The 12,196-nt window shown below is 44.1% G+C and overlaps 2 protein-coding genes across 2 annotated transcripts; both read left to right on the forward strand.

Moving 5' to 3' along the window:
- The first annotated feature begins 783 nt into the window (after positions 1–783).
- On the forward strand, positions 784–2,480 carry LOC146805821 (E3 SUMO-protein ligase KIAA1586-like). The gene is made up of 3 exons (XM_085623824.1): positions 784–1,141; positions 1,235–2,372; positions 2,474–2,480. Exons 1-3 carry the CDS (start codon positions 784–786, stop codon positions 2,478–2,480), a joined length of 1,503 nt encoding a protein of 500 aa, XP_085479950.1.
- Positions 2,423–3,177, forward strand: LOC146805822 (E3 SUMO-protein ligase KIAA1586-like). Its single transcript, XM_085620552.1, has one exon. The coding sequence runs from the start codon at positions 2,485–2,487 to the stop codon at positions 3,175–3,177; it is 693 nt and encodes a 230-aa protein (XP_085476678.1). The 5' UTR covers positions 2,423–2,484.
- Positions 3,178–12,196: the final 9,019 nt, after the last annotated feature.

Consider the following 12,196-nt stretch of genomic DNA (forward strand, 5'->3'; position numbering starts at 1 on the left):
TCGGTGACTTTGTGTAACATTTCTATGCTTTCTGGCCTGGGTGCCTTTGTGTGACATTTCCATGATTTCTGGCCTGGGTGCCTTTGTGTGACATTTCCATGTTTCCTTGTCTGAGTGCTTATGAGTGTGAGATTTCCATGCTTTCTGGCCTGGGTGCTTATGTCAGGTCATCATTTATGATTTACTATGCTTTGAAAGTTGATACAGCTAAATATGTAATGGAAAATGTGTTGTGCACCATTTTGTTTTTTCTTTTTGCAAAATGTTTTTGAGGGGAGAATTCCTCCATGCAAACACCTGTGGCAGTCATTACGCTTGCTGTGCTTGTGTGCTATGCACCGTATAGGGGCTGGTGTAACAAAACTTGCCAGGGCTGCTTTGGGTTCCCAGTCCGGCCCTGAGTGTCAATTAATTAATACATTTTTGTGAATCACAGTGTTTAACTAACTGTGCACACTGCCACCTTACCCTGCTTTTGCTATTCCAGAAGCCAAAGCTTAAAATTGAGGCAAACTGTATAGACTTTGTGTCTCTTTCGAGTGAGCGCTGCAGGGCAAGCAGGGAGGGGTATGATTTGGAAAAGGCCTGAATTTGGGTGGGCAAAGTAGGAGGAGGATCCATTTGGATTGTACTTGTAGTCAGTCACGGATGGTAATATATGTGCAGATGCAGAAATGTCTTTGGTGCAAACTGCAAATAAATATTAATTGTGCATGTTACTTAGACGAATTGACATCGCACTTCGCACGTCTAGCGTGTTTTCTTTCACTTTGCTTCCCTAGAATGTCACACACTGGACAGAAGAAGATTTCAAGCTACTTCACAAAATTTAAGCCCAAAGATGATGAGGAGCCTGCAAGCAAACTTGCTAGAAAAGACCATGTACTTCCAGTGTATGAAGGGAACAAGGAAGATGAAGAAGTGCGAGAGAAGGCACTAGATAAGAGTGACCCCACTACTAGCAGCAGCGTTATCACCCCTACAGAAGAAACGACACAAGATAGTCCTCTTAGAGATGAGCAGCATCATGCTGTGGAAATTGATACAGAGACAGAGGAAACACCAAGCACTAGCAAACAGTTTAACATATCACTGAAACCACATTCAGACAGAGTTTTTAGGAAAGGCATTCTTCCTAAAGGTTGGAAACATGACCAAAAAATATATTTCCAACGCAAGCATCCGTGGTTAATTGTAAAAGGCCCTAACCTTGACTGAACTGTGTGTCGCCAAGTCCGTGATCTTGGTGCTGAGAAATCCAGGGGAATGAAATTGTCCAAAGAATGGACGGAGTCTACTGTGAAGGCATATGGCACCAATATAGAACAGCAGCAGAAATCATTGAGGAAAAAGATTGGAGAACATGCACAAAGCAAGGCTCATATTACAACTTTAAAAATCTTAGAAAATGCAAAAAAAGATCCTTTATTGAAAGTAACTGCAAAAGCGCAATCTTTACAAATGTCAGCAACAGCCAGAATATTCCGAGTAGCTTATAAGGAAGCAAAGTGGAACAGGCCAGCGTATGGTTTTGAAACCGAGATAGACTGTCACCAGTTGAATGGACTAGATATGGGGCGAATTTTGCACTCCAATGTAGCTTGCTCAAACATACAGCGCCACATAGCCTCAGAAATGAAGAGGAAGATATTTGCCAAAATTATTGAACTTTCCCCAAAAGTAAGTCTTTTACTAGATGAAGCCACTGCATTAAATAGGAAAAGTTCTTTAATTGTGTACATGCGAATGCAGCTACCTGGCATGGACTCCCCAGCTAATATTTTTGTTGACCTCATTGAGCTGAGTGATTTGTCAGCTGACGGCATAGTAAACAGTTTACTATCCGCACTAAAAAAAGATCCAGTTAACATAAGTGAGGACTTTCTCTCCAAATGCCTGGTTTCTGTTGCCTGTGATGGAGCTTCTGTGATGTTTGGCCGCCACAGTGGTGTTGTGAAGAGGTTGCAAGAGAAAATCTCTCCCAATATTGTAGCCTGGCACTGCTCAGCACATCGCCTGGAACTTGCCGTTCATGATGTCATGAAAGATATTGGCGCTACAAATCATTTCAAAAACGTACTCGATGAGCTTTATTCTCTATTTGCCACATCTGTTAAAAACCGTTTGGAGCTGAAAGAATGTGCAGAAGCTCTAGACATTCAGCTTTGCAGAATAAGTCTAGTGTTAGATACTCGTTGGGTTGCATCAAGCTTCAGAACAGTGGAGGCTATTTGGAATGCTTACCCTGCCCTCTACAAGCACTTTACTAGAGCAGCTGATGATGGTTCCCGTGACAGTTCAACACGAAATATGTACACAGGCCTAGGAAGGCGGTTATCATCTATCCAGTTTGTTGCTAATCTTGGGCTCATGTATGATGCTCTTCAGGAGTTATCAGAGTTATCACTCGAGTTACAGAAACGTGAGTCTACAATCATTGATGCTCATCGAGCTATTTGTCGGCAAATTGCAGTGTTTGAGGCAATGGTAGACAGGCAAGGGAACCACTTCTCACAGTGTAAAAAGGGCATAGAAGAAAATATATTCCAAGGTGTGATGCTGCACAAAGGAAAGACCACTGATAAAATCATTGAACAGGGACAGTTTTTTCGTAGTCTTGCAGAAAATGTAAGACATCGTTTGTTGTCTACAGGAGGTACTAATTCGACTGACAAAAAGGCTGAGTATGATACACTGATTAGCGAAGTGAAAGTTTTATACAAACAGTACTGGCCTGATGAGATACCTGTTCTTTATGGTGAAAGTGACATTGAGTCTCTGTGTAAACGATTCAACATTGCCAGTCGAGAGACTATACATGCTTACAGAGTGTTTAAGGAATCTGGAGGGAAAGAAATTAAAAGGCAGTTCAAGGAGCTTTTGATGGTCTTACACACTATTGCAATCAGTACTGCAGAATGTGAGCCTGGCTTTTCTCAAATGAATCTTATTTGCACATCTACAAGAGCATCATTGCTGACTGAAACAACATGTTCTTTAATGTTTTTAAATCTTGTTGGCCCACCATTGAAGAGATTCAACCCCATCCCTTGTGTTCAGTCATGGCTTGCAAAAGGACGAAGAGCAGCTGATGACACTAGGAGTAAAGCAAGGAAAGAGGAAGACTTGGAATGCTCAAGCAATTTAAACTGTTTGTGGGCATTTCTAGAAAAATAGATGCTAGCCAATTCCAACTGACAAAACACGTGTCATTGCAATGTTTTGAAAAAGTTAGGCTTTACTGTGTTTGGGTATTTCATTATTGTTCTAGTTTATATAGGTTATTTATTTGAAATTATAACACTTTGTTGATAGTGTCAATTTATTTAATATTTTGTTATATTTATGTCTCTTCCTTTTTTTTGGATGTTATATATATTGTTATATTTTATATATGTTATTTATTTTGTTTTTATGAGACAATTCTTTTTCGTTTTTCATTTTAGAACATGTATGTATTTATTTGACTGTATTTATCTATGGTTTAGTTTGAGTCATTTTGGTCTTTATTTATATTCTGTATGGTACTATGGTCATTTTGCACTAATGGGTATGACCTGAGATACAGAAATTCAAACTGCCCAGGTAGACACTACCTATTCTTTTGGCTTACGTACCTATAAGACTGTTGGGGGAGTTGACATTTGTCTGTGCTTTGTTAATATACAAATCTTTAATTAAAAAGTCATATTTTGAATATATATGCCTCTTTTCTAATCTCTGTCTTGTCTGTATGATACAGAACTACATTGGGAAACGCCAGTTAAGTTCCATGTTTTATACTATTCAGAATGTCTAATAAATGCACATATAGCTCCATGCCAGGGAGTAAGTTATAGTAGCAAGCCCAATTGTTAATCATCTTTTTTAATTGTTTCTCTAAAAGTAATCGCTTTAACTCTGCATTTTATGAATCCCAAACCCCTTCGGACACTGGAAGTGACAGTGACTCATTCAAGTGTATTTCATGATTTTATTCAGCTTATCTGTTCTGATTTGACTAGTGTTTGTTTTCACAACATTTTGGTTTATTTTGTCACATAAGCTATGTAAACATTGTATCTTTGATCTCATAGACTCTATTAAAAAGGCCATACCCTACCCCAGCATTGTCCTTTCCCCAAATTAGCACATAGAGCACTGTAATTGTCCCTTTTCAATGCATTAGTGATTTTATCTAATTTATTTCAAAATTGTGCTTTAAATGCACTTTTGATTTAATCTTTTTGAAAATTTTCACAGGGCAGGGGAACCTCCTATCTAAACCTTACTATGAGGAAGGCAGGCTCCCTTGCTGAAATTCATCTGACTTTTCGCAGTGCCAGTTGACGATGTGGGTGGAGCTAATAGAGGAAGTGGGTGGAGCCAGTGGAGGAAGTGGGTGGAGCCAAAGAAAAAGTAGGTGTGGCCTCCGACAAAGATTTGAGCACCTGCACTTCAAATTTTACAAATTAAACACTGATAGAGATATATATTTATATATGCAAGCAATAATAACACACTTGGTAAATGCAACAGTTAAATGCATGAGTGTGAAATACAAGCAGCAAATAGTATGAGATAAAACTCAAGCAAATAATATGGGACATCCTGCAAGAGATAAGAAAGATATATACACTGAATACATCAAATGATTACTTTGGATATGCACCTCGACTCACTCTCACATCACAAAGAAAACCACTCAAATGACCACAGCCACTGCAGGGTGGTGGACACTGGAATATCACCAACAAACCTTGAAGTCCAGAGGGAAATTCTAGCCCTTAAAGAAACAGTAGGGGCTTTGAATATTCTTATTTCCAAACTATATTTCATAATTGTAGATCATAGCGGTATGGAAACAGCACCACCCCTGGGTTTTCCGGGTACAACCAAGTTTACAAAACCTAACCAGCCCACCACCTGTAACTCACCAAACAAAATGTAACCCTCCTATTATCAACCTTGCACCATTGACCTGCAATTCTGGTCGCCATGAAGGGGATCTCTGTTAAATGTTAGCCTCACATGATACATTTCAAACTGGCCCCAGGGGAAACATTAAGGGGATGACTGGGCCCATGGCGGCCACAGTGAAAGAACCATTCCAACAGACCACAGGCCGCAGTGAGGTGTTCCCACTTCGTAGGCCCTGCCAAATCCCTCATTATGCCTCCCAGTGTACCATATACATGACTAATGTCCCTAAAGCTAACAACGAACATGAGTCGGGGGAAGACCTTAAGAACAAAGCCAATCACTGGATCAGGCATGTAAGGGGCTGCCTAGCAGTGATTAGGGACCATATTTTGTGGTCAAGAAGATGTGTCTTGAATAATAACATTGTTGATGCAGTAGAACTCACCTTCACAAGTGAAAGCCTAGTGCATAATTTAGTTGCCCTGGAAGCCAGATCTTGCTCCCCACCATCTACCAATATTCAACTGAAAATGAACATCTTTCCCTGTGTGCCTAGTCCCAAGACCACAGGAGCGCCACCCAGGGACACATCACTCTCGCCCCTTTGGCAGAATGAATGATTGGCACTAGAGTCCCCAGGGAAATGTGTGTGTCCTTCTAGCATCGATCAAGATGCTACCTTCCCTTTGTCGCATACGGGCCCAGAAGGCTGTTCCCCTGAGCACAAGCTAGTGCCCCTTCGCAGCCATCCCCCCTTACACGCTTATTCTGCCTCATACTTGGGAGATGACGTCCAGGCTGGTGATAGGATTACATATACCCACTCGCCTAGCCATATGGTACAACCTGCTGTGATACCCACCACTACCAATCCATCACTCCCTTTAGATGTAAGGAAACTAAAAATAGCCTCATGGAACGTTGCGGGAATAAGGGGGAAACTAGATCTCCCGCATTGGCTCAAGTTTATTAACCTACATGAGATTTGTATCCTGCAAGAAACCTAGAGCCTGACCCCCACTTTCATCCCAGGCTTCCTAACCTTCCACAAACTGGCAATCCCTTCCAACCATGGCCGTCCTTCTGGAGGGATCCTCATTTTGATTAGCATTGCACTCAATTGTGTCTCTGAGGAGCTCCCTACTAATACCTGCGAAATCCTCTGGGTTACTCTCAAAGGCCGACTGGGCAAGTGTCTATGCAAGGAGCCCAAGAGCAGGTAGATCACCAACTCTGCAGGCCCTAGATGAGGTATTAGACACAAAACAGGCTGCTTACCCCTTAATTGTAGGAGGTGACTTCAACATAACTTTCGAGCCCCTTGATTGGGAAGACATCCTCGAAGTTAACGAGTAGGATAACAAGTGGTTGGTTCCTCCATTGGAGTTACCTCCAATAAAGAAGTAGTCACAAGCAGCCCTCCAGCTGAACTCCCTAACACTTGCACATAGGCTACGGGCTCTAAATGGAGGGACCCTTTCCGACAAAAGAGGGGGAATTACTTTTGTTGGACCAATTGGGTCAAGCAGGATAGATTACATACTTGTGGACCTTGTGTTCTGGCCCATTGTATTAGACATGTCTATAACCCAGGCATGCAAGAGCGATCAGAACCCCCTTAGCCCGACAATCGAACATCCCTGGGGTGAAAAGAAAAGGTCAGTTCCTGGTCTCCTTGCCACAGGGGCGGTGACTCCCTCAAATGACAACCGCTGGCTCAAATAGCCCACAATCCTGGCTGACAAACACAAACTTAGTATTTTAAAATGTGGTCTCGAAATCCACCTAGGGGTATTATCTGCCCGGGCAAGTGACAAGATCACACCAACTAACAGCAGTGCTTTACATTCCTCGTTCTTTGACCACTTGGCGACAAACTTTATTGTTACCTTATCCAAGGCCCGCCCCAACCAGGTGAAACTGACCAAAACGACCCTATGGTTCTCTAAGGAGTGTAGATCCTTGAAAAAACATCTGTCCCTAGCCTTAAGGAAAAAGAACATCCTGTTAATTCGTGAACTGAGGGGCCAATACAAATCAGCGCAGCACAAGGCTAAGAGGGAATGGGATGAAAGGAGGTGGGAAGAGCGTGGGGAATCCATCCTGCACCCAGATGCAAGGATGTTTTGAATACTCGTGGGTAAGGGCAACAACGAAAGGTCCCCACCCCTGCCCAACAATATTCCAGCCATTGAGTGGCAAGAATACTTTGGAGCCCTTTACTCAATCCCCAAAAATTCTTATAACAAACCAGTAATGCCTGCACCACTCCATTTATCACTTGATCGCTTATTCACCAGAGACTAAATAATGACTTCTCTGGATGCACTTGTACCCGCTAATGCCCATAGGCAGGATGGCATCCCAGGTGACCTCTTCTGCTATGATAGGGAAAACAGGGCAACGTACATTCTGACCCTGGCTAATGACATCGCAGGTGGAGGGAGGATCCCAGAATCTTGAAAGGGGGCGGAAGTGGTTCCCATTTTCAAAAAGGGTGACAGGTCTTACCCTTCCAACTATTGACCAATTAGCCTGATCAACTGTGCCCAGAAAGTTTTCTGTCGATCACTTGTAGCGAAAATCTCGGATTTGATAGAGGAGAATGACATCCTCTCTCCCCTCCAGGCAGGCTTTAGACAGAGAACCGGCACAGTCGATCAGGTCTTAAGTCTCCTTATGCTCTATTGGAAGGTAGTTTTGCTGGGTAAAGGAAGCTGATACATCACATTCATAGACTTCAAATCTGACTTTGATCTCGTTCCCAGGGACAAGTTATGGCGGATGCTCAGGGTTATGCGTATGCCGCTGAGTATTCCTACACTTCTTTCAGGCTTCACAAAGAGAAATTTCCCAGGGATAGATGGGGCAGCCAGGGTCAGGTTATCGACCCCATTAAAGTACAGCATGGGGCCCGCCAAGGCTGTGTCCTGGTCCCAAACTTATTCTCACTTTACATCAACAGTGTTGTTGAGCTTCTATCAGCAACCCCTGCAGACAAACGCTCTTTAGCTAAACAGAGAATCGCCACCCTCCTGTTCGCAGATGATACCCTTCTTGTCTCGAAGACCCAAATGGGCTTGCAAAAACTTTTAAATCAATTCAAGCTCTTCTGCGATAGGAGGGGGCTGAAAATCAATACATCCAAAACTAAGCTCATGTGACTGAACCCCCAAAAGTCCTTCAAGGGAAAATTGTTCCTAGGTTGTACTCCACTAGAGAGAGTGAGCTCCTCTGATTACCTGGGAATTAAACTGTTGAAGGATATGGCCTGGAAGCATCATCTCAACAATTCCTATCTAAAGTTTTCCCAGGCAACCGGGGCTCTGCGCAAGGAGCTCTGCCTTTCTTACACCAAGCCTATTGCACCAGATTTGAAACTCTATAGTTGCAAGGCCGTGAGCAGTGCTCTTTATGGAGCCGAGCTGTGGGATATGGAAAGAGCAAGTGACGTGACAACCCTGGAGAATAAGTTCCTCAGAAACTTGACCTCTCTCCCGCAAATCAACCCCCTTTGCCCACATTTGCTCGATATGGGCATCAAATCTATCAGTAACCTAGCGAAGCTACGCCTTTTGTTCTGGCAGAGGATGGTCCCCAGCCCGGAATTGTCATCCTACCCTGCGGCTTTGAGGAGGTCTGTGCCTTAGACACTGCAAATAAAATATGCTGGATCAAATATGTTAAAAGCCTTATGTCCAGCATAGGCCTCCCTGGCCATAGCATCGCCTGTCCTTCAACCCACAAAAGACAACAGATTGAGTCACTATATTGGGACTGGGTTGAGTCTAAAGCACATATCGAAGGCACTCAGGGCAGATTAACTGAAATTATTATTATTTATTATTATTATTATTATTATTTCTGATTTTGTATAGCGCCTGGTTACACTGTCAGTGTGTCCCCGCGCTGTCAGAAGAGCTAGTTGCTCCGTCAGTCAGACAAGACGGGGCTATTCTTTAGGAAAGAGGAATGTTTTAAGTTTCCTGCGGAAGATGAGCTCCGATGTTTCCACTCTTAAGCTCAGGGGGAGAGAGTTCCATTTATGTGCCGCCAAAGTACGAAAGGATCTACCCCCCATTCTGGCTCTCTTGTGTCTGGGGACAGCGAGGAGGCCTGCTCCTAATGAGCGGAGTTGTCGGGTAGGCGTATAGGGGCAGAGAAGGTTACGAAGGAAGGCCGGGCCCTTGCCATGTACGATCCTGTGACCAATGCATAGGACCTTGAAGTCGATCCTTTCATTGATCGGAAGCCAATGTAGTATTTGTAGAGATTTTTTAGAGGCGGCTCTTCTGGACAGCCGGAGGACCAGGCGAGCGGCAGCATTCTGGATTGTCTGCAGTCGACGCCGACTAGTGGCGTTGGCGCCTAGATACAAAGCATTGCCGTAGTCCAGTCTCGACGTGACAAGAGCGTGGACCAGGGTCTTCCTTGAAGATTCTGGGAGCAGGTCCAGGGTCTTACGGAGTTTCCGTAAAATCGAAAAGCACGTACCAGCGACCTGTCTGGTGTGGTAGTCGTAATTAAGCTTTGAGTCCACCCATACTCCAAGGTTCTTGACCTGATCACTGGGGGTAGGGAGAGGCCCCAGGGTCTGTGGCCACCAGGCAGATGACCAGACTGAGGGGGGTTTTCCTACAATCAGCACCGCAGTCTTGTCTCCGTTCAGACGGAGGCAGTTCTTCGCCATCCATCCAGCCAGCTCTTGGAGGCATGATGAGAAGTTCGCGGCGGCTTGTTCAGCAGGTTGCGTCAGAGCGACCACCAGCTGAGTGTCGTCTGCGTATGTCACTACTTCCACCCCATAGCGTTCCGCAGTAGTAGCCACGGGGGTGACATATAAATTGAAAAGGGTTGGACTGAGGCTTGATCCCTGAGGCACTCCTTGACCGAGGTCAAAGGTGTCGGAGCGTGCTCCTCCTTGCTCCACCGAGAAGCTACGGTTAGTAAGAAAAGATTCCAGCCATAACCAGGCCGTGCCTGTCACCCCTCCTTTCTTCAGACACTGTAGCAGCGTATGATGTGCTACAGTGTCGAAGGCTGCGCTGAGGTCCAGGAGCACTAGTGCCGCCACATGCCCGGCGTCCACGTGCTTCCTCAGTGCCTCAGTCGAAAAAAGGAGGGCTGATTCTGTGGAGTGGCGGGCCCGGAAGCCCAATTGGTTGGTATGTAGGAGGCCTCTGGACTCTATGTGTGCTGAGAGTTGTTGGTTGACCAGCTTTTCCGCCAGTTTTGAGAAGAAGGGTAGGAGCGAAATGGGGCGCAGGTTGCTAAGCTGGGACGCACTGATATGGGGTTTTTTCTTAAGAGGCAGTACGACTGCTTGTTTCCACCCGTGTGGGACCTTGCCAGTGTTAAAAGAAAAATGTTGAGACTTTAAAATCAGCTGCACTCTTGAAAGCTACCTCGACATAATTAAAGTGCCGGCTTATAGGAAGCTATACATCCAGTTTAGGCATGGCAGCTTGCCAGTTAATGCATTTACAAACTCATGGTTGGCCAATAGAACACAGCAAAAGGGCGGCCAGTTGCCCTTGTTCGCAAAAAACTATCGGCCATTTCCTCTTTGCCTGTACAGCATATGCAAAATCTAGGAATAAATGGCTGACCCCTGTTTGCAGGCAAGTTGGCTCCAGAGATTTTAGAGAGGCCATGCGCATACTGAAATCTGACACAACACCACTTTTCATGTGCGCAACTGCGAAATGTTTAGGCCACTCATGGGCGATCAGAAGTAGGGCTCAGACAGCCACCAGGCATGCTATTGAGAATTGCAGCCATGATACTCTGCCTCTCTAAGCACCTTTCTGGCCATCTAAAACCAAGATGTAAACAGCTATTTTACACTTTCTGTTTAATGCACATCCTTGATTGCCGTCTAATTGTTTCCATTGTGATGATTGATCTGTAAATTGATTTTTACACAATTGTGTGCTACTTATGATTGCATCTTCTACTAAAGCACATGCACTTTAGACAGGGGACCCCACCAAATTTGTACATCAACTCCTCCGTGGCTGAAAAGAATTTGTGATGCAAGTTTGAATTGCAAGATATCTGTTGTTTTAAAAATTTTATTCTGGCTATACCAACTTTTTATTGGTTGTCATTTTTTAACTGCATTGCCAAGTCTTACCATATGTTTTGCCTTGTCCCCTCATCGACATGGGCGATGTTTATTCTGAATCTTTGTTTCTTTTATGGTATTTTACCAAAATAAAGAGTTTTTGAATTGTATTGACCACAGCCACTGGAACCACGCATCACAATGGCACTAGTCAGAAACAAATCACCTCACCCGATTGTTCACTCAACATCCTTGCCAACTCAAGCTGGGGGGCCCGTTCACAGCTGGGCTGGACTCTTGACTGGGACTCAGGTTCCGTTCGTCTTACAGCAGTACGTCTACTCTGTAAGTGAGCTCCCACCTTGGCTGTCAACAACCCTCAGATTTATAGTTTCAAAACAACACACTAGAAAGTTTGAGAGTCTTCCCCTCTGCGCCAAAGAAACTTACTGGAACTGGCCAGCCTCCAGGCAAGCATTCAACGGCAGGAAGGAGTTCCCACGTTCCATTTACATTCTCGCATGTTCCAGCCTTTATCTTGACAAAGCTCACGAAAGCATTCCAGGGTACATTAAATAATCTCTCACAAAAACAATCCTTGAACATGATTAACCCAAACAACTTGCAAGCCTGTCTGTGCGCGCAGAAAAAACCTCAAACAAGGCAGAGTCAGAATTCAGGATCACATGAGGCCATGTCAAAGCCAATTATAAGAACTTAATAATTCTTCCCAATGTACAATCTAAAGCACATTTGTACACCACTGCCTACAGCATCACATACTTCAACTCTCAATGTACACCACAGTACACATTAGTGCACCACTGCTCATAACACTACTCTTTGGGACCAAAAGGTACATTCCACACTTCTCTCTCTCATGCATTCAAATGCACATCCCACACGTTCTGTTATTGGCAAGGCTGTTCTACTCTGTGACAGCTCCCAATGTGAGACTGCAAGATTATAAGAGCGAAACCTTAAGAGAAACAAGGCATATGCAGGACGTCATACATTCAGGCTAGGATAAACAATGTCAATTAAAATAATGGTAGTCAAACTTCATCACATGGTGTCAGACCAGAAGAGTGCCTCTAGCACCACAGGGGTTTGCCTTGATGAGTAGTTCAATGTGAGGAAGTCCCGTTTAAGGTAAAAGTTTGGGGTGTTCAATTTTTGGATTGTCTAAGTTTTGGGGTATGGGTTTGTTTCCATAAATCTTGATAG

This window comes from Triturus cristatus, chromosome 8 (assembly GCF_964204655.1).
Source record: "Triturus cristatus chromosome 8, aTriCri1.1, whole genome shotgun sequence".
Lineage (NCBI taxonomy): Eukaryota > Metazoa > Chordata > Amphibia > Caudata > Salamandridae > Triturus > Triturus cristatus.